Raw genomic sequence first — 22,288 nt, 5'->3', positions numbered from 1 at the left:
TTTATATTTGTGTATAAATATAATATGTAGTTTTGGAGACACTACATTTTAAGAATTAGCACTACATCTAATTAGTTTATCATATACATATCTAGTGCTTGTCATACTGTCTGTCACACAGGTTTTCTAAGTCTGTGTGTGTGTGTGTGTGTGTGTGTGTGTGTGTGTGTATATATATATATATATATATATATATATATATATATATTGATGCCCATGCCCACATTCACTTGTTTCTTACATGTTGTTCTTTTGTCTTTTTCTTTCATTAGATGAGATAAATAACATTTTTTAAAATAGAAAGCAAAAACTGCACATAGACAGGCAAGGTTCAGTATTCGTTTAAACACCTTCAGGGCGTGGCACTTGTGGCTGCTGTTTCTAACAGCTGATCACAGTAACATCCTCTTAACCTTCAGCTCCTTTGATCAGTGATGCAACTAATTCAGTCTTGAACTCTGCCTCCCCTTCCAGTGGTGCCCATTGCTTGGATGTTTGATAATCAGCTTCTTATAGTATGTGCTGAAAGAATATTACTTCTGGGGATAGTATGTTAAAGGAAAACCCAGACTTGAGACAAAACAGGTGCAATCTTTATACACATTCCATACACATTAATTTCACAATATGTTCTAAGACATAGTTTTTGTATGGGAAAACATATCCTTTGAGTAAGAAACTCTTTCATGGGTGTCAGCCAATTTTACATTAGTTGATCTATATTAATAAATAACTTAATAACTTAAATAACTTTTCTCATAATGCAACGTACAAGTACGTTTACCTTAATTTCTATCTTTTTTACTTATATGTGTGTGTGTATGTGTGTGCACGTGCATGCATGTGCGCACATGCATACTTGTACCATGGCACATTTATGGAGATCAAAGGACAGTTTGCAGGAGTTGGTTCTTTTTTTCTCCATATAGGTTTCAGAGACTAAGCTCAGGTACTTACTGAGCCATCTCTCCAGCCCAAAAGGTCTCCCTGTGTGTGCATGTGTGAGTAAAGGCAAGGGGGTAACTTTGGGTGTTCTTCTCAGAATTGCCATCCACTTTTTTGAAATAGTCTTGCATCCTGGCCTGGAGCTCACCAATTTGGCTCTACTGACTGGTCAGTGAGCCCTAAGGATCCTCTATTTCTGCTTCCTGGGTGCTGGGATTACACTCTCCACCATAACCTACCATGCCTAGCTTTTTACATGGGTGCTGGGGATCACAGAGTTTGTGTGCTCTTGTGTTCACAGAGCAAGCACTGTGTTGACTGAGCCATTACTGCCAGTCCCAAAAGGTCTCCCCTTTTTAAACGTTCTTTAGAAAAACATCCATTCAAATTGAAGCAGAATTATGTTTGACATCTAAGTTTCTGCAGTTTTGTCAGCCCATACTGTTTGGAACTCTCTGACCTCTAATGCATAGGATAGTCGCTGTTACGTGTCTGTGCCTCTTAGTGTTAGTGTATTGCTTGCTTTTGCTTTGCTCCCTTCTGTTCCTTCCCCACTTGGGAAAGGCTTGCATATTCACTTCTTAGCACAAGGGAAGATGTATCAAATTGGTTATTATGATTTAGGTACTCTCTCTTATTTTTGTTCTTGTTCTACTGTGCTACAGTTTTATTTTTCTTGGGTGCCTTTCTACTTTGTAAACTTTTTTAAAGGCGTAGAATTGCCTACCTTTTTGTAGTTACACATGGCAGAAGGCTTCCTAAGCCGTGATTATTGAATGAATAAATAAGAGCATGCAGTCTGTGTGTGTGTGTGTGTGTCCGTCCGTCCGTATCCATGTATAGATGTGTGCATAAGTGATAAGATCGCCAAGAGTGACTAGGAGTTGAACTAATGAGTTTTAAATGCTTCACAAAATGATCATTTGCAACTAATTTTGTTTATATTTTGTAACTGAAGCACTTAAAATAAGCAATACTAGTTGAACAGTATTTTTTAAATGGAGCCCAACCAGCAAAATGGCTCAGCTCATAGCTTGACTATGAATTTGATCCTTGAAGCCCGTGGTGGAAGGAGAGAACTTATACTGAAAGTTGTCCTCTGAGTTCTGTATGTGCAGGCTTGCTCATTCACACACACACACACACACACACACACACACAAATAAATGAAGAGGAAAATTTAAATGTGAGTGTGGAGACCTGTTAACTAGTTGCGGTGTCTGTTATGGAACAGTTTGATGTTTGAGTATTTGTGTTGTAGGGAATTCCAGATTCTGCCCTTCCTGATCCCCTATTTGAGTTATAAAAGACAACATAATTTGCTGTTCCCAAATGCTTACAGTTATTTTTAGGTTCAAAAGTTTGAACTTTTAAAAGTAGTCAGTTGTTGTACTGGTTCTTTCCTGTCATGTGGCTGATAGTAGTAGTTACACAGAGTGAAGGCATTTAGTCTGTTCTGGTAAGATAGAGTTTATAGATGTCATTCTGATTGATATTCATGACATATTTTACACACACACATATTTTTAAGTAGGTGAAAATTGTTTTAAAATGACTGTCAAAGGGTGGTCTTAGAGGGAAAGAAATGTCAGAGTTGTGCACCAGACACTGGGCCACCAGTTCTTATGCTACTTTGGTCAAATCTCTTTATTACTGGGGCATGCTGTCGTCTCCGTGTCTCTCCTGATAACTTACTTTCACCTCAGTGCCTGTTCCCACTGAAATTTTTATAGTTTTAAATTATTGGCTCTTAAGGTGAAACTTAGTTTGTTGTGTTGGAGAAGCTCAGTAAGCTTAGGATGGGAAAGTTTTCTAAGCAGAACTGGGTTTGTCAGATAATTAGAGGGCTTGAGAGGAGGTGCAAAGGGAGAAAAGAATATTGTATAGGAATATGCTGGATTCCCTAGCTTGTGCATCCTTGAACCATTGTGTTTTCCATCATTTTTAGCTTCTAATGAATAAGCACATTTTTTTAGTATAGTTCCTCAGGAGTCCAGTGGTATTTCAACAGTGAGTAAAATTATATCTCCATCATCATATTGGTAATTATTTATCTATTTATCACAAATATTTAGTGTCAGATATAAGGTATAAGTTTCAGATGTTTACTTCTCGACTTATAATGTTTTTATTAAAGTCAGTGCTTTCAAGATTATTCAGATTCAAGATATAGCATAGGTACATTAATCTTTATAGTATTTACTATCTTGTCTATATATTTTTTATTCCTGAAGTAAAATATAGGGAATATTAGTATTTATAAATGTGGCATTTGAAAAGCAATGCATCATTATTTTGACATTTCCATTCTTATTTTCTTCCCTTTTTTGTTTCTCTCTCTTTTTTAAAAAAGAATTAATGTGCCATCTGGAAACCTGAGATCATGCCATAAAAGGAATTTTGGCTTTTTTTGGCAACTAGTCATCAGGATATGCTGTGACTGCACCTTATCAGAATAATGAAACATAATTAGAAAGGTGTATTAACTCCTATGCTTCAAAGCATTTTTATATTGAGAATTTTGTATGTACATTAAAACTAAAAAAAATGCTGTCAGTTTATCTTAATGTTAAGGTGATAAATTGTATAGTTGTTGGATTCTTAAGCCTGAAATGTTAAATGAAATTTCTTGTGACTAAAATGGTTCTGAGCTATTTCTAAACACTGTATGCTAGATTTTTGTTCTGGTGTTAAGCAAATACAATTAGTTTGTATGTTTATCTGGAGAGAGTTGCAGTATTACATTGCAATTAACTTGCTGTGTTCTTTTCTGAATAATGCAGTCACTGGAACTGTCAGCCAGAGGACTCCTCCCCCCTCTTTTGGAACAATTTTAACTCTAAAAAGTAACAAGTTTTTAAAAAATTAATTGAGAGAAAGCAGCTGAAACCATGTAGTGAAAGGGTTAAGTCCACATGAAAGAATTCATTTCCACTTTAATGACCTAGCCTTGCTGGGTTAGGACAGTGGGGAACAGGCTTCTGACTTGCTCTCCTATTGCCAATTAACACCTCCCAGATCAGGGTGCTCCGCTAGTCAGGGATGCTGGGCCGCGGAGGTAGCTTCCATGCAGCTTGTTTTCACAGTCGTTGTTTAATACGCAAAGATTAAAGTAGTAAAAGGTTCTCTCTTACCTTGCTTGGTAAGAAGGGATAAACAATACAGTGGTAGTTAATTGTATAGGTTTTGATTCATTTATTATTTTATAATTTTGTTTTTAAGACGGTTTAATTGACAAAACTGATGGTGGTAGTTTCACTAAATTTATGAATTTTATAATAGAATTGAGGTCTATAAATGTTAAAGATATTTTCTGTCAACTGCTTAGCATATTGTACACTTGTTTTGTATTAAAATACAATCACCTTCATTTGTTAATAAAGTCTCCTCCTTTTTTTAAAAAAAAACATACATTTTAACAGATTTAAAGATAATTCTAAAATTCAAGACCAAGTATACACCTTAAACGGTTATAATGAAACATAAGTCTGTAACATTTTAATACTAAAAATGTTTCATGTCATTTCCCAAAGTAAATTTATATTCTTAGATATTAGGGGGTTGTTTCAATTCACTGATACTATTTATTTTACATTTCTTTTATGTGACACTTTGGTTCATGATTAATCAGCAGGTATTTTAATAACTTAATAAAATTGGCTAAATAATTGATACCAGTTCACACTAAGAGAAAGGTGGAGTAATATAACTAATAGTGTTAACAAATTTGTTAAAAGGCCTGAGTAGGTAACACTTCAAGGCTATGGTTTTTATGCTGTTATAGCAGCAAATGCCTTTAAAAATTTTTTTTTAGCACTTTTCGTCAACAAGGGCTACCCAAGTAAAAGTCACAGCTTTTTTTTTAATGCTGGATCAGATTTTTAACCTTCTAAATGAGGAGAACACCAGACAAAACAGAAAACCCACCTTTCATTTAATTTAGCTATATTTAATATTTGTAGACATGTTTGACTTTTTCTGTTTTACTTGTACAAAGGTGAGCTTCGTCCTGTTGTAGAGTGCATTGTTTTACATCATTGGTGGGTAGTTGCTGATGTCTGAATGAGGCTAGCTCCATTTCCTGTGGATCAGTTATTCTACAGTTTAGGTTGTTGACGCATATATTTCTTTCAGCTTAAGATGTATATCTCTTGCCTCCACTTTTAAAACAAACTTTAAACATTCAGATTTAAGTAATTTCAAAGTGCCCAGGAGGAATTGAGTACTGCAGATTTAGTAACAAAAGCTTTTCAGTTTCTGATCTTTGTGAGGGATATACATACCTAATTCATGGAGTTCCAGAATTATATAACTGTTAAGTCATATTCTAATTTATTTGTCTGTTTGTCTGCTTTAAGACGTGGTCTTGCTATGTACCCCATGGCACCTCCCGTGTAGCCGGGTTGGCCTCACATGTGCATCAGTCCTCCTGCCTCAGCTTCCTGAGCTCTGGAACTGTAGGTGTGTGCTGCCATGCCTGGCAGGTTCTGGGGTTAGATAGGAGCATCCCTTTAAGTTTTAACACTTATCCTTAGAAAACATTCAGATGTTCTTACGTTACGGACCTGCTAGATAGGTGTGTGTTTATTTTGAGTGGAATTGTGTGAAATACAGGCTGGTCTTTGTTGGCACTAGATTTTTTTTTTTTTTATTTTATTTTTTTTAGTTTTTTGCTTGCTTAGATTATCTCTTTACTAAATTCTAGTGCTTTCAGTTTTTGGAGAAGTTGTTAAAGAACCTTGACATTGACGTTTAACTTCTAAAACGTGCTTTGCATTCTGAATGTGCTGGTAAAGTAGTTGTCCTAGAGAGCACAGGAAGAGTTGGCACAGTGTAGAAGCTCATAATTTTGAGGTTGTGTTGATGAAGCACCAGAAAGAAGATCCTTTCATTATTGTATGTTGTTTAGTGTACATTTACCCTAATAATAGTTAGAGAATTTACTGTATTGTTTGATCTATTCAGCCATCAAATGTTTAATCTGAATAGTCATACTTGATTAATTCTAGTTACAGAAAGAAAATCCATTTTCTATGTATCTTGGGCTATCACAAGATTTTTCTCATGGTGAACCCCAGTCTACTAGCTTGGATAATTTTTTCCATTGACTTGTAGGTCTGTACAAATGTAGTCTAAAGTCAGTGGTCCTCAAGCTTCATCAGCACTTAGCTTCCTTAGAACCCTAATTTCTGGGCTGTGTAAGAAATGTGTGTTGTTGACAAGTTTCCAAGTGATACAGACAGGACCAGTTCAGAGTTTGTGCGTTCAGAACTATTAGTCTAACAGTTGTATTCTCTCAGGTTTTTTTTTTCAGGTATTTAAAGAGTGTTTTGTTTTTACTAAATGTCCTCACACTTTTCATAGTTTGTCATGACTTTTCTCATGCTCCTGTCCTGTGATGCTGTAGATTTTGAGAGTAAATTATTTTTTAATTGTGGAATCTCTTACTTAAAAGTCAAGGACTGGCCAAAAATCTCCATCCTTTAGTGCTTAAAAATACTTTACACTAGTAAACACTTAAGCCTACCTGTTCGCTTTGCGGACTGGATTGATGGCTAGTTAGCTTTCCCTTCCACCAAAGCCCTGGAAAATCGGCCTCCATGCCAGTGTGTTTGGTGGCTACACTCCTTGTAGCTTTCCTTTTTGTTACCTCATATTTATTGAGCTATAGTTGACAAAATTGTATGGTCTTAAGTTATATGTGATGATTTGATATGCTTATATTTTGTGGAGTGATTCTCATAATCATGGTAGTTCCATATGCATTACCCTTTTCTCCTGTTGCCTGCCTGCCTGCCTCCCTCTCTTCCTTCCACTTTAAGGGAGGCTTCTTTCAGGATTCTTAATTAAAACATCTCTGATAGTTGGATTTGATGTCACATTCCTTTAAGCCACAGCACTCCGGGGGCAGAGGCAGGGGGGATCTCTGTGATTGCGAGGCTAGCCTGGTCTACGCAGTGAGTTCCAAGACAGGTAGAGCTACATAGAGAAACCCTGTTCCTAGAGCACAGATTAAGATACTTGCTTTAAGTGTGTGCTTATTGCTGTTTAAGATGACTAAAGCTATCAGAGGATAAGGCTTCAGCTATGTTCTTTAATTGTAGGTTAAGTTCTTGGGTTTATTTGCATTATTTAAAGACAGCTATGAACATTCTAGTTCCTGCAAACATCTTTGTTTATTTACTCAAATAATTTCTAGGAGTGAAGAAATAGGTCACAAAGTTTGTACAGCCCTAATGCTGTTGCTATACATTGTTCAGCTGCTCTTGATGGATTACACCAGTTCATATCACCACCAGTGCAGCCAGTGTTTCCTTCATTACCCTTTCCAAAAGTGGACACTGTAAAACTTGTCTTGTTGGGAAAAAAGTCGTAATGTGTTAATTGGTATTGCTTTAATTAAAGAAGGTCAGGTAGGAGGTTGAACACTTTTCATGTTTATATCATTTTGTGTTTCTTATATAATTAGCTTTTATATTCTTTGCCTGTGTTTCTACTGAGGGCTTAGTAATTTTAAAAATTTGTTTCTGTAATGACTTTTTTTGACATAACTAGTAGGAGGCAACTAATCTTCAGACTATTTTCCTTTTTAACTTTTTAGTATTCAGAAATTTTAGATTTTTTTTTTTTTTTGGTTTTTCAAGACAGGGTTTCTCTGTGTAGCCTTAGGTTATATTTTAAATTGTGTATTAATTACTTTTTACATGTCAGATATGTTACTGCTCATATAGACATTCATTATTAGAAAAGTTTTTGCAGGGGTTGGAGAGATGGTGTAGTGGTTAAGAGCACTGACTGCTCTTTCAGAGGACCAGTGTTCAATTCCTAGCACCCACATGGCAGCTCACAGCTGTCTGTGACTGCAAGATCTGATACCCTCACATAGACATACATGCAGGCACAACAAACACTGTTGCACATAAAATAAAAAAAAAAGTTTTAAAAAGCTTTTGCCATGCTTTTTCTTTTTTAATGTAGCTCTTTAATACTCTTGGTTAATACTGTAGCATGATATAGAGAAGCAAATTTAGTTTTTAATGCTTCTATTAAGCAATATAAAAAGAAAAATAAAATATGTTCCATTCTATGGTGGCAACTTGGAAAACTAATCAAGTGAAATGTTCAAAATAGCATAGAAGTCTATTTAGGTTTAAGATGGAGATAACCTGTATTTATCAATACATTGATTGAAAGATTTACAGCAGCTAGCTCTAAAAGTTGCTACAAAGCCAAATGTTTTAATAGTGAACTCACTGAATTTTAAATGCTCGATAATTTAATGTACGTACAGAGCAGATCTATAAATGGAAAGCTTTATAACTAAAAGTTTCCAGATTATTCTATAAATTCCCTATAATGATGTCAAAACCTAATAATCTTAACAAAGAGGAATGGGCTAGTATCACTTTTAATCTGAAAAGCAAAATGTAAATGCAAACTACTTAACTGATTTTTAGAAGTGCAAAGATGATTTACTATTATGCAGTGTTATTCTGTTTCAGTGAAGAATCACAAACCATAGTAGCCACTGTGGCTTTCACAGTAACGTGCATTCCAAAAAAAAAAAAAAAAAAAAAAAGAGAGAGAGAGAGAGATTTGTAGCAATTTGGATTTTTAAATTCTGGGTGCTTAATTGGTTTAGACTGCAGATGTTCCAAAATCTGAACATGTCTGCTCCTAAATTGTTCAGTTAAGTCAGTTTTTTTGTTGGCTAATTTTCTAAGTCTTTGTATCATTACTTTTTAGCAACAAATTTCTACTTTAAATCAACTTGGAGGTCCATGTGTCTTTTTAACACAAGACATTGTTCATCATTGTATTTGTTCATAAACAGTTTATTTCATCTTATATCATTTGGTATTTTTTAATTTTTCTTGTGTTTTGATTGTGTGTGTTAAAAGACTTGAAATTAAATGGCTGCAGGTAAAACTTTACTGTCCAGTACACTGACTCTTGTAGCACTAAACAAACCTGTTTGTAAAATTAGAAAAAGCAAGTCTCTCCACGGCGTCCCACAATAATGTCCACAAAGCTGGAGCACCCCCAGCACCTGGCTCTTCCATTGCTGTACAGCCAGTCTGTGGTTCATTCCCTTTACCCTCCTGACTTGGTAAGATGCTCATAAACTCTGCTCTAACTTTTAAGCAGTTACTTTCTAGAATAGTCACCACTGAACTCTATCCCTTTCCATTTATAAGAGATAATATTATATTCACTGTATGGAACCTACAATACATTTATGTTATTTTGTCCCTATTCCTTCTTGTGAAACTTCTTAAATCTTGTCTTCAAAACTATATTACAAAGAAAATCATATTTACTGACAGAGGTTTTGTTATTCCAATTTTTGGATGATTTTTTTTTTGAATTATCAGTATGCTGCTCTACAGAACTGTTTACCAAAAAAACACTATGTGTAGATTTCTATAATTCCCCTTTTTTCCCCTCTTGAGGCTAAGTCTTTGTTATTTAGCTATTGAAGGTTTTACATCCCTCTCTGAACTCTGTTCAGGGTCTTTAGTGGGGTCTCATCCTTACTGCCTCACTGCGTTTTATTCCTCACAGGTGAGTGTAGACGGACACACAGGTGTGCTGCAGCCTAGATGAGACGCTCACCGCTCTCCTATTTACCCCAGTTTCTCTTCCCTTTCCTTTTTCTGTCTCATTGTACATTTAACTGCTACCAACCTCTCTCTACTTCTTGCCAGTACCCCATCCCCACGCCAAGTAATTTTATTCTCTGGCTAACATGATTCAGAGATAAAATAGATGGCCCACACCTGAGAGAGAGGTCAAGAGGCTGAAGCCTTTGAAACCAACCTGGTTCAATTAGCAAGACTTTGGAGGAAGGGAAGCAAGAGGGAAAGGAGGGCAGGTAGAGATCCTGTTGGGATAGGGAGGAGTTCTGGAGAGGTAGGTGGAGCAAACAGTAAATATCTCTGATAGTCCTACAGACAGCACTCATACCAAAAGGGCCGTGGTTTTCCTAACACAGGGCTTCTGTTAGTGTGATTCTGGACCTTAAGAAAATAGGTTGTAAGAGAAAGTAAACTCTCTCCCTTTGCATGTGCTTGCTTCCTCTCAGATAACTGCTGGAAAGTCTTTAGTTCTGTCGATTTTCTTTTCCATTTTTATTGATTCATTTCTTCAGGAAGTATTACTGAGTTCTTGCTGTGTGCCAGATACTCTACACATACAGTGAAGGCAGTTTTCTTACATTGATGACCGAAATAGTTTCTGAATTCTGTTAGTGATATATTTAGGTGAAAATGTGGTCACTTTTTTCTTCTTAATAATTATTTTCTGGCAAGTTGAAAAAGGCCATTTTAACTAGAGAGATGGCTCAGGGGTTAGTTCAGAGCACTGATGGCTCTTCCAGAGGACCAAGGGTCAATTCCAGCACCCACATGGCAGTTCACAACTGTCTGTAACTCCAGCTGCGGGGCACCTGACACCCATTTCAAAACACCAATGCACATGAAATAAAAATTAAAAAAAAAAAAGCCCCACTTTTGTTGACATTACCAAATTGGGTTAAAAGAAGCACACATACAATTTTTAAAGTTGTTCTATGTCCAAGAAGTAACTTGAATATGATATTTATCATATTAGGGCTAACTTCCACAAATGTATCCACCTCTGACTTGATATAGTCTTCCGCTTTTTCTTCATGTCTTTAAATTTTTTTATTAATTTTTTTATATTTTTTGTATAGAGATGTTTTGCCTATACATATGTATGTGCAGGGCCTGTGGAGGCCAGAGGAGAAGTAATGTTCTCATTTGTAAGCTATCATGGGCTTGCTGGAATTCAAGCCTGGGTCCTCTGAAAGAGCAGGTAGTGTTTTTAACGCTGAGCCATCTCTCCAGCCCCAGTTCTTAATCTTTCTTAAGTTTCTTATCTAAGTGAATGGACTTAAATTATTAAAACTTTTATAACTTCAGCATAAAGTGCTTTGGCTTCCCAGCTGATTTTCATTTTGAAAATCTAGTTAAAGAATCAGCAAAGCTGCATTCAGTGACGATAAATGGAGAGTTTGACTTGGGAATCATCTATAGTTCTAGTTAATGGTTCCAGCAAATATTGTGAGATTTTTAAATGCCCCTGATAGAAATCGATAGAAAACACGTAGACTGTTAGTGGAGTATGAGTAAAGCAGTTGTTTAATTTCAGAAGTAAAAGCATAACCGCAAACGAGGATGAGCGGTTAGCATCTCTGACATGGTAGAAGGGTGAAAAGGTCACAGCAGTTTGAAACTGTCTTCTGCACATCCCAATATTAAAGAAAGAAAGGCAGACTTTTTTTTTTAATGATGTGTACTGCTTGGCATGGAATTGTATTTACTGGCTTCTGGGGTGAAGGAACCTTAAGTACAAAGACCCCAAAGTTGCTCTATGAGTCTCATTTTGACAACCTACAGAGATTTGTTTCTTTTTGGGAGAAGCTTACTTGGATCATTAGTCTGTTGTGTATGAAAGGCAGTGGTTGGTTACTGGGGGTATTTTCCTGCTGCCCACCTGACCTTACCTGGTTGTTTTAGATTTGTGTGGGAAGGGAACAACATTAGGCCAATGCAGAGTGTGTTCACTCACAGCTCTTCCCCTAGGGATCAGAAGTCTTCTCCCGCCTTCCCTCCCACTCTGTCAACTGCAAAGTGAGCCCATATTCCTAAGCTGCATACTGTCTGCAGCTGAAGCTGCGAATTTGCTCTTTTTATGATCCTTTAGTTTATCAAGCTAGTCCAATAGGATTTGGCATTCATATTAATATTATATTGTAATATAGTGGTAACAAATATTGCAGTAATTGACAATAATTATTTTATAGCCAAGGTAGATGAGCACTGTGGAAATTAACTTTATGCCTATTGGAAAGTCAGGGTACTGAGTTTTGACTGTTACCTTTATGCTTAAGAATTGTAAATGTCTTCATGATTATTTGTATTGTAATTGGATAAAAAAATACTTGATTTTTTTCTAGAATGTTTATTAAAATAATCAAGTTTATTTCACATGTAACTTTAATTACTTCACTATTCTGTGTGTTATAGTAACTGATGAACTTGTTCCTAGGGTCCACCTACAGATGCTCCTGCCGTGGACACCGCAGAACAAGTCTATATCTCTTCCTTGGCATTGCTAAAGGTAAGGAAGGAATAGAGTTACTTGCTTCTTTTGCAGTCTCTCTTTTACTTCGGCATATTTATCACCTTAATTCCCTCAGGCATCAGTATTATTTAGGGTACATCCATAAAATTGGCTTTTATTTTCACAGAAGCAAACTAGGTTATTTGGCAGCATGGGTGTGTGTGAGTAAAGATCTCAAATAGATGTGCTTTGTGTCTGTACCTCTTCCTCTTTACAGATGCTAAAACATGGCCGTGCTGGAGTTCCTATGGAAGTTATGGGTCTCATGCTTGGTGAATTTGTTGACGATTACACCGTCAGAGTGATTGATGTGTTTGCCATGCCACAGTCAGGAACTGTGAGTAGTTCTTTATGTTGGCTGCTTCTTGTTTCATTTTTCTTTTCTTTTTCTAAATTCAAAATGATGTTCCTCTCTTTATGTTTTTTCTTTGCAGTAGGAAACAGCAATCATAAGACTAATAGTATGAATTTTATCTTGTGTTGAATTAAATCAGTCTTTTAACTGTACTATGGACTCAATAATGCTAGTATTAACTTCCTTATTCTTTCCTTTAATGAGCCAAACAAGCTGGGTTTAAAGTTAGTTGTTATAAAATTAGGATGTTATATTAATTACTCTCAATATCTGCTCAAAAATTTTTAGAAACTATTATATAAAATTTGAATGGGTGTATATTAATCCTCCTGTGAGGTTTCCAATGCTTTGAAATCTATGATTTTTTTTAATGTGCTATGTATGAAAGTGAATGATTTTTACATGTTAAATAATAAAATGTAGATTTTTTAAAGCAATCTACACGATTTAAAATGTTTTCTTTATAGAGGTAATTTTGCTCTGCCTTTTATTTACTGAAGGCGATTTTTATAGAAAGTGATGCATTTAGGCTGTTTTGGTTTGTTTTGAAATAGGGGTCTCAACATATAGTCCTTGCTAGCCTGGAATTCTTTATGTAATATAGGCCATCCTTGAACTGACAGAGATCTTCCTGCCTCTGCACTGGAGTGCTGAGATTAAAGGTGTGTGCCTCTGTGCCCTGTTGGATTTAAAGAAAATATGAAAAAAAAAAAAAACAAAAACCCAGTAGTAAAAGGCAACATAGTGGCTTAATGCCCTGAGTCCCAGCACTGGAGAGGTGAAAGAAGGAGATGAGGAACTCAGGATCATTCTTGTCTTGAGTATTCACTTTGAAGCCATCCCATCCTGCATTACACCGTCTCAGATAAAAATTATCAGTGTTAGTTCTACCTACTTCTCAAACCATGACACTTAGCAGTCTCACTTGTGTGTTTTCTCTGTGTTTTGGATGGAGGCTTCCCTCTGCTGTGGCAGTTTTCTAGTTAAGGCTGGCAAGGCATATCAGGTGAAGATGCTTGCTCTGTTTGAGGATCCTTTTATACTAGAAACAAATTATACACATTTAAATGATGCTATGCATACATACACACATGAAACAAGTATTTCTATGAACTAGTTGCTATAGCATGCAAAAGATTTGAAAATAATACAAAACAATAGGAAAATCTATACTATATCTTGGTTTTTGTTGTTGGAATTTTTGCTTGTTTTGGTAACTTGATTTAGAATTCTTTTGTCTTTCTAGATAATCATTATACTTTTTGTTCTTTTGGATATGGAAGCACGTAATACCCACAATTTATATTTACATTGAAATCTTACTATTATAGCTTCTTTTTCTATGAAAATATATAAAAAGACATAACAATGAACTTATTTCTGTTTTAAATAGTCCCTGTGTAGATAACCAGGATAATAAATGATTCCAATGTATTATTATCACATTTCCATGTAAATGTTTGTCTGACAGTATAAGATAGGCGATTTTGATGCTTATATTCACCCTCTGTAATAGAGTCAGAAAGTAGTTCAGGAGTCAGTAGACTCTTCTGTAGAGGCTGTGTCTTCATTCCATCCCCTCTCTCATCTCCCCCATCCTTGCCTTCCTTTACTTCTCTTCATCTTCTCCTCTTTATAATAATGAAAACAAAACCCCAGAAAGATAATCTTAGCCCAGCATCAAAGTGTGTATTCTTGTTTTCCAGTATGCCTTCTCTATTGGAATTCAGTGTGCTTTTTGCTTTGGTTGGAGGAAGTGCTTATGATAAACTGGCTTGTTTAGCTAGATTAGGCTTAAATTCTGATGCTGGGATGGTATTAGGAGGTATGCTTGCCATAGGTAGTTATAACTAAAAAAAATCATAATTTGTCAGCTATTTGGTACTTCTGATGATACATATATAATCAGAAATATATATGGCAATAGCTATAAACTTTTAACACCCTAAATGTTGTCTAATTATTAGCTAATAACAATTCAATACTTGGCAGATTTAGAAATTTTGTTGCTATAAATCTTTGGGTTCAATGATTTGATTAGCTTTCAAATACATGTATCAAAACCTATAAATTTTTTTGTCTTCCCCTCCCATAATCTAGGGTGTCAGTGTAGAAGCAGTTGATCCAGTGTTCCAAGCCAAAATGTTGGATATGCTGAAACAAACAGGAAGGTAAGTGTTATACACTAGCATTTTTTGTAAATGAGAATACTTTTGGAAACATACCTTAAAGTTAATGGGTGTTTATGGGCATCATTCCAAGGGGAAGAATCAGTGTGGTTGACCCACCAATGAAAATCTCCCAACCAGAAAACTGCCTTGTATTAAGATTCTCAGCTGTCATATAGTAGGCTTGCGCTATCATGTCCCTCTGTTTAGCATCTAGAATTACTTTGTATTGACTTGTAACCAAAAGACCTAGTAGGTTCTGTCTGTATATTTGAGAATTGCAGTTGAATGCAGTTCTGAATAAATGTTTGTTAACATGAGTTTTAAAGACACTGTAATCCAAGTATCCCCCCTCAGACTAAATCTCCCAATGGTTGTCATTCTCTTGCTCAGATTCTTCTACTGTGGAAAAAACTTCAAAATTAATGTTAGCAAAAGGCTCAGCAGCTGAGCAGAGCAGTGCAAATTGGTTTTTGACTGAGTTCCTAGTTCTACTGCTGGTTTAATTGATATTTAATCCTTTCACAACAGTGGATCCTGGTGTCCATTGTTAAAAAATGTACTCTGTGCCTGAAAAATCCAGCTCCCAGAGCTAAGGAGTTAAAGAGTAGATATTTACTTGAATGCTGAAAGGCTAAAAACTGGCTCTGAGAAAGTGTGGTAACAAGGTGAAAAGCTGAAAGCCTTATCTACCACTGCTAATGTGCATCTCTTAATGATAGCGACTCCTTTGTCACACTTACTCACTGCCATGTTTTCTGGATAATATGGTGCCCGATTTCAGAGTTTCTAATGGTGCTTTTTCACACCTGTGTGTTTTCATCTTTTCTTAATTTATACCCTGTTAGTGTGTTGTTTCTTCTCATATCATCAGTGTATTACTTCTTGTGTTCTAAGTGTCTGAATGCCCTCTTTGTTTCAGGCCTGAGATGGTTGTTGGTTGGTATCACAGTCACCCTGGCTTTGGCTGTTGGCTTTCTGGTGTGGATATCAACACTCAGCAGAGCTTTGAAGCCTTGTCGGAGAGAGCTGTGGCGGTGGTTGTGGATCCCATTCAGAGTGTGAAAGGAAAGGTAGAGTCTTTTAAAAGTGTGCAAGTCCATAGATATGGCATGACATTAGCAATTTAACACATTATGTAGGGATTTTAAGTTTGCTATTATCATGAATGAATGTTTATTCTTAATTTTAAAAAAAAATTCATGAATTTGAATGTTAAACCATACTGAAAGCTTTATACCTCATTTTCTTACTTTATACATCCTGTACATATGTATACATTATATGTATAAGATTGCTTACATATAATGTGTATATTTGCTGCTTTATATATTTTATTAATATTTTAATAAATATCAGTACATTCTAAAACTGTTCATTTAAAGGGCTCTGTTTTTTCAGACGTTATGCAAAATATATTCTGGAGTTGTATTTTCCAAATATTTTAGACAATGAAAACTTGCCCAAAGACTTGGTAATCAGCCATTCATGTATTTGCTATGAGGACACAGATGAATGATTAAATATGCTGACTGATTCTGAAAAGAGGTTAACTTGCAGAACACATTGGGTTATATTGTTCTTTGTTGAAATCTCTTTTGTTCTTGTTTAGTTCTCTCTCTTTTTTTTTTTGTTCGTTCTTTCGTTCTTTCCCCTTATTTCTTTCTTTCTAGCCCCATATGCCATTTTCCTATTTCCTGCCTCATGACAGCAGGGTGCAGCTCTATTATCACCTTCACAGAGCTGTCTGCAAATGTGAGAGGCAATTCGATTTTGCTCAACCACAGGGAGAGTGGATTAGAAAAACTACAGAACATACAGAAATTGGCTAGGTGGTTACTGCTTTAAAATACTGCTGAGGTGTCTTGTTTGAGCATGTACTTCCATTGTAGTGCAGAATAATTGTTAAAGTAAAATCACAATACATTCATGGAATCCTTTTTATGCAGGTTTTACGAATAATTTTTAAAGCACTTAGAAATAAACATTAGCTTGATATCTATTAGACCTAGAGTTTGATAGTGGTGTGGGTTACATTTACATCTATTCAGCAGCTGAAACAAACTAAATGTGATTGTTAAACTATAGATTCTTTGTGTTGCAAATTTGAAATTGAATGGTTTTTGATACCACATTGTGAGGATGCATAAAAATTGAGGTCTTCTTTAAAGCATGATCCTATGAGATGTCATGTAGCTTTTCAGCAGCAGGACTGTCCCCCAAACAATAATACCAGCTGATAGACTAGCAATTTAAGTTAACTTCTAGTGTTTGCTGTATCCCTGTATTTCAATTTATTTGCCTTCTCTTTTACTAAGAATGTTATAACTTAATACTGACGAAGGAATTGAAAATTCTTATTGCTTACTAACTTTATGATTTAAAGTACAGTATAATTTTCTGATGTTTAAAGTGTCTTTTCAGCAACTTAATTTAATAATTATTATTATTCTAGAAATACAGAATTAAAACTTGTGAAGCTCCCACCACAGTGATTACAAACAATAATTAGGGCTTATCAAGTATAGTTCTAAATAGCAGTTTTAAATTCAAAACTTAATTCAAGTGTTGTGTAGTACTGAATACTCATTAGTTCTGGTCAGTTGCAATTCATATTACAATAAAAGTTATAGCTAAAACTATACCTAAAGCATAGGTTTTGACAGTTTTGTCTAATTTTTTAAAATATCGAAAATTACTTTATTTTAGCTGAAATGATCAAGTTTTGTCAGTATATAGTGCACCTTTTTGACACCTTTGCTTGGTTGTAACTTAAGACTCTTAACAGTCAAGAGCTTTTGATAGTATAAATCAAACTAAATGCTAGTAAATCTATGATGGAATATTTTAGTTAAATCATAAAATTTAAGAATATTCATTTATAAAGATGAAGAATAACATTGTACTTTCCCTTCCTTGGTATGTGATTTATCAAAACTGTCAAAATATTTAGCAAAGCAGTGATTAGATCAAGAGTGAAGAAGACACTTTGTAGATAAAGGTGGAACTCTGTTCATACTTTTAAAACCTTTTCTGTAGATTTTCATTTTTATAAATTCCAATATTACCTATGTTTTTTTAGCAATTTAGATGATTATGGATTGTTTCCTTGTTATCTTAATTCATTCCCAGTAAGCTCAATTTTCGTTTAGGGTGACTTGACTAGTTTATTGAATAATACCTATATTAGAGTAATAAATATTTGGACTTAATCCTAAAGATAGACACTACTTCTGTTACTGTTGCTATTATTATTACTCGTAAAAATAAAGAAATCCAACTCTAAAATTATATAGCCCTTAAGCTTTTTTACTTGCATTTTAATATTAAATTTTATGGGTTATTTATAACCAGAGTGGAAAGTGAGCACCAGAGGTCATTGCATAGCCTTTTAAGTTAGTATGACAAGGTTGTCACTTCCTTCAACTTCCTGTAGTTTAAGTCGTGGGAGAGAACTTCAGGTTTCTCTGAATTCTAAATAGTAGTTCCTATCATTTGTAGTAGGTACTATGTATGAATTGATTTTTTTCCCCATTTGATGGATGTTCTATTAATTTGTATTAGATGGGTTTATTCCCTGGGACCAAGCAGTAAGACCACCACAAATAATAAAGTCACTGTATGATGAATTCATGTCTCTCAGTGAAATGGTTTTAAATGATATGAGAGAAAATTTTTGCTATGAATTCATAATGTAAGTGGAGAGTAAATGCATAGAGATTACCAGTGAGCTCTTGAACCCAACTATTTAGTGAAGTAGTTCCAAGATTCTGTTGTTTAGTTTTCAGTTTATTTGTAAAGTACACATAACCAGAGCTTCCAATGGCACAGTGGTAACCTCTTGCCTACCTAGTTTGCTTTGCAGTCAGCCTGCAGTGGGGCTTGATCCAGCACAGTAGCTTCAGAAGTGGACTCAGCCTGTCACATTCCTACATGTCTTTCATGTGCTCACTGCGGGCTTATTGCTTTGAGCAGCATCTGAAAGCTACTATGCAACTCACATATGCACCTGTGTGTTATTTCTTTAAAACATTATTGATTTAGAGGCTTGACTTTGCTTGACTAGGTTGATGTTAGTGAGTATCTAGATGCTGTAATTGTAGTGCCTGTTTTCTGCTGACAACTTAAGGGAAACTAATGACCATTTAGTCTAAGTACTGTCTTCAAACATGTTTATTTAACCTAATGAGAAATATTCTATAAACTTTTGAAAATGGAAGTTTTATCTGACTGCAGATCGCAATCCCATATTTGCCACTATATAAAAGTATACTTTGATAGCATACTTGGTAAGTTCAGAGTAAATCAGAAAACAGTATGCCCTGAGCAAGCAGGTTCAACTGTGGCTAAGCATTGAAGGGCGGATGATGAAGACATCACTAAGAGAAGCTCTTCTGCCATGTGGGAAGACTGAAGAAGGAATGCTGTTCATTCTTTTGCAGAGACTAGAGTTTAAAACAGGGATCTTCTACTAAACGTGGAGCGCTGGAAAATAAATCCAAGCACAGGAAAAATGAATTAGAGAATGAATATTCTAAGGACTTACTCCCCCTACCACATATTTAGGGATTGGGAAAAAATGTTTTCACAACATTTCATGTTAATTTTAAGATTCTCAAATAATAGTTCTGCTTTTTCTCATTAAAAAAACAAGTATGTAAAGAGATAAAATTCATAGCATTTATACAGATGATAAATTTTTTAACAAGATTTTAATGGCATGTAAGGGAATAAATGCTATGTGTAGAGGTAGCTAAAGCTCCTGTGTTAGTAATACAATCACTAAGCTAATTGATTTTGCTTTAGTACTTGCTATTCATTTCCAGTGGTGTGATTATATTTAAAATTAGTTTGATGCAGCTGTATTAGTTTAGAAAAAATAGAGTTTAAAACCATGAATGTCCCATTGCCCGTAAGAATATTACTGACTTTTGGTTTATTGAATGCTTTTACTTCCCTAGCCATCCAGTTATCTCCAGCCATTCCCACTGTGTACTGGGTATGTACTAGAGACACAGAAAAAAAGGAAGAGTTGTCTCTGACCCGTAGTAAAAGTTTTGTGTGGGGAACAATGGCTCAGAAATCTTTTCCTGCAATATCACGTTAGTTTTTAAGGTGATATTGTAGGGTGATTTGACATTAGCTCTTTTGTCAGTTTTAGGGGGACTTTTCTAAACCCAGGCCTTAGTTTTGAGTTTTAATGTGTTAACTGTAATTTCCTAAGAAGAATTTATAATAGTGGTAAATTTTCTTCAAAGACATGGTGGCGGAGTTCCTCAGTTGTTAGGCTACTAGTTATTAGAGTACTAGGTGTTTATTGTCATGTTTTACGTCCTATCATTGTACAGATTTCTTTCTAAATGAAACAGTGTTCTATGAGACTTCCGGTTTAGTCTGCCTCTGCTACATGGCTGAAACTAAACAGTGGTAAGGAAATGAGAGTATATTGTCAAACCTAATGATAAGGGCTTTTAAATAGATAATTGATAGCTTTTTTCACACATAAAATAGTACACAAAAATACTTTCTTGAGTTTTTCATCTTGTTATGTATTTATTCTATTCTGGTGGTCTTTATTGTTCTTTTATTGCTACTGTTATGTAGTAGATACCCAGTAGTGACTCTTTAAACCCTGCTTTTGTGGAAGCGAAATTTAGTCTTTTCTAGTGTTTGCATTAGTGTAGTCATTGGATCAGATAGCTTGCTAGTGACTAGTCTTAGTGTCCATAGAGGTACAAATCACCGTTCTATCTCTTATACATGTAACATCTCATTTAATGTACTTGAGTTATGTAAACCTTAGTTTCCTTATTTATAAACATGTTATTTTGGTTATTATCCAGTACAGTTTACTTCTTGATTATTGAGATGGTTTGGAAAGACTGTTTCTACCTATTAATAAGCAAAATTTAAAAGTTATGTAGGAATTTATTTGATATTTTCATGTTAAATACATTTATCCTTTGAGAAATGCTAGCATGGCAGTGGGCAAGGAAGGAATCTACATATTTCTTGCACTAACACCATCCTCTTTAAAGAAAATCAAAGTATGTCCTCCCTTGCCCACTGCCGTGCTAACACTTGTAGGGACTTTGCATCCTTTATGTGAACTCAGTTTTGTTACCACAGCGTGTACACTAGAACGGGATTTGAAATCATGGGTTTGTTTTGTGTAGGCTGGCTGTAGGTACCAGAGACACCTGGCACTCTGAGTTAATTTCAGACCAGCAACCTGTAAGTGATAGGCTCTTGAAGCTCATTAGAAGTCCCCTAAGGATCTCAGTATTCAGTGTGCTGTTTGTCACCTGTGAGTAGAAGAGTATTTATCATGCATGGGTAAAGATTCTAGACATTTTCATTATATACATACCTACGTGTGTGTGTGTGTGTGTGTGTGTGTGTGTGTGTGTGTGTATAGCAACAATTAAAGAAAAAGACCATTCATTTGAAAGGGAGCAAAAGAGTTAGGGTGTTCATGGGAGGAAAGGGAAAACAGACAATGTAATTACATTATAATCACCAAAACATTTTTAAATGTTTTTAAAAGTATTGTTTAACCACATTTTCTTTCTATTTTCAACCAAAACTTTTTCTAAGGAAAAAAAAAAAACTTAAAATTTATCTCCTTAATTTACTCATTTTTTTTTTCATATACCAAGTGTCTTAGGACAACAAATCAATGATTTGAATTTTAGGGCAAATTTTCACCTTGCTTGCTCTCGCAGTACTGTTTTATTAATTGTGTCAAGTTAGGTGCTGCAGAGATCTTATGCCAGACTGAAATTAGACATGTGGCAGAAAACACTCATACTGCATAAAGGCACAAACTTCCAGACAGATGTTAAATTTGATCGTGGGATGGGACAAGAGGAAGCTGGCCTGAGGTGGGAAAAGCCTCACCATAGGCTGATGAGAGTTGAAGAGTCACAGTTACTTTTCAAAGGCGTCTTTATTTTGGCAGTGATAGCTAGATTCTTGTGCAGAGGTTATGTTTAGTACTTGGCTGGGAGCATCCCAGGAGATGCATTGCCCGGTGGGACTGCCCAGTGGATTAAAGGTGCATCAGCTGGAGTTTAGAAGTCAGCTGTGCTGTCCACAGCAGGTTCTAGTAAAAAGAGACAGATCTGAAGGGAAGAGCTTTGTGAGGACCACAGTTAACAAGAGATGTATTATTTAATCTTATCACCAACTCTGTGAAGTATCATTCTTGAGTAAACAAGGAGATTGAGACATTAAGTAACTTGTCGTAAGCCACTTGACTAGCAGGTGATAGACATAGAATTTTACCTTCTGACTCACGCATAGGCACCCAGACTCCTGACTAAATGCATACACTAAAAAGTTCTGCCAGACTTTTTTTTATGACTTATATTTTTTTCTCACAGTCTCATGGATCTAGAAATGTCTAATTACCTTTACCATACTAGTTTCTATAAATTGATTTGCTTTCCTTAAGGGTTATATGCTCAAAACTTGTAGGTTTAACTCTTTGAATTTTGATGCATGTCTTCACTTGTCAGAAAAGAACATTATGCTAGTTCTGCCTCATCCCTATTCTCCCCAGTATATTGAAATCGTAGTACAGATCTGTAGCTACAGTAAGCAATTCTCTGAGGATGAAGAAAGAAACTGTACATTCACATAGGAATTTCTTTTCCAGAGCTAAAATTGA

The 22,288-nt window shown here is 35.4% G+C and overlaps 1 protein-coding gene across 1 annotated transcript in view; it reads left to right on the top strand.

Annotated features, from left to right (window-relative positions):
• Psmd14 (proteasome 26S subunit, non-ATPase 14) overlaps nucleotides 1–22,288 on the top strand; it is an 83,577-nt gene that overhangs the window by 37,795 nt on the left and 23,494 nt on the right. The window contains exons 4-7 of the mRNA XM_057755394.1: nucleotides 12,019–12,090; nucleotides 12,311–12,430; nucleotides 14,549–14,619; nucleotides 15,539–15,689. Of these exons, the coding sequence (XP_057611377.1) occupies nucleotides 12,019–12,090; nucleotides 12,311–12,430; nucleotides 14,549–14,619; nucleotides 15,539–15,689 (414 nt within the window). The remainder of the gene's footprint in view (nucleotides 1–12,018; nucleotides 12,091–12,310; nucleotides 12,431–14,548; nucleotides 14,620–15,538; nucleotides 15,690–22,288) is intronic.

This window comes from Chionomys nivalis, chromosome 22 (assembly GCF_950005125.1).
Source record: "Chionomys nivalis chromosome 22, mChiNiv1.1, whole genome shotgun sequence".
Classification (NCBI taxonomy): Eukaryota; Metazoa; Chordata; class Mammalia; order Rodentia; family Cricetidae; genus Chionomys; species Chionomys nivalis.
Note: the sequence above shows the minus strand (reverse complement) of the source record. Positions and strands in the feature narration are given on the sequence as shown.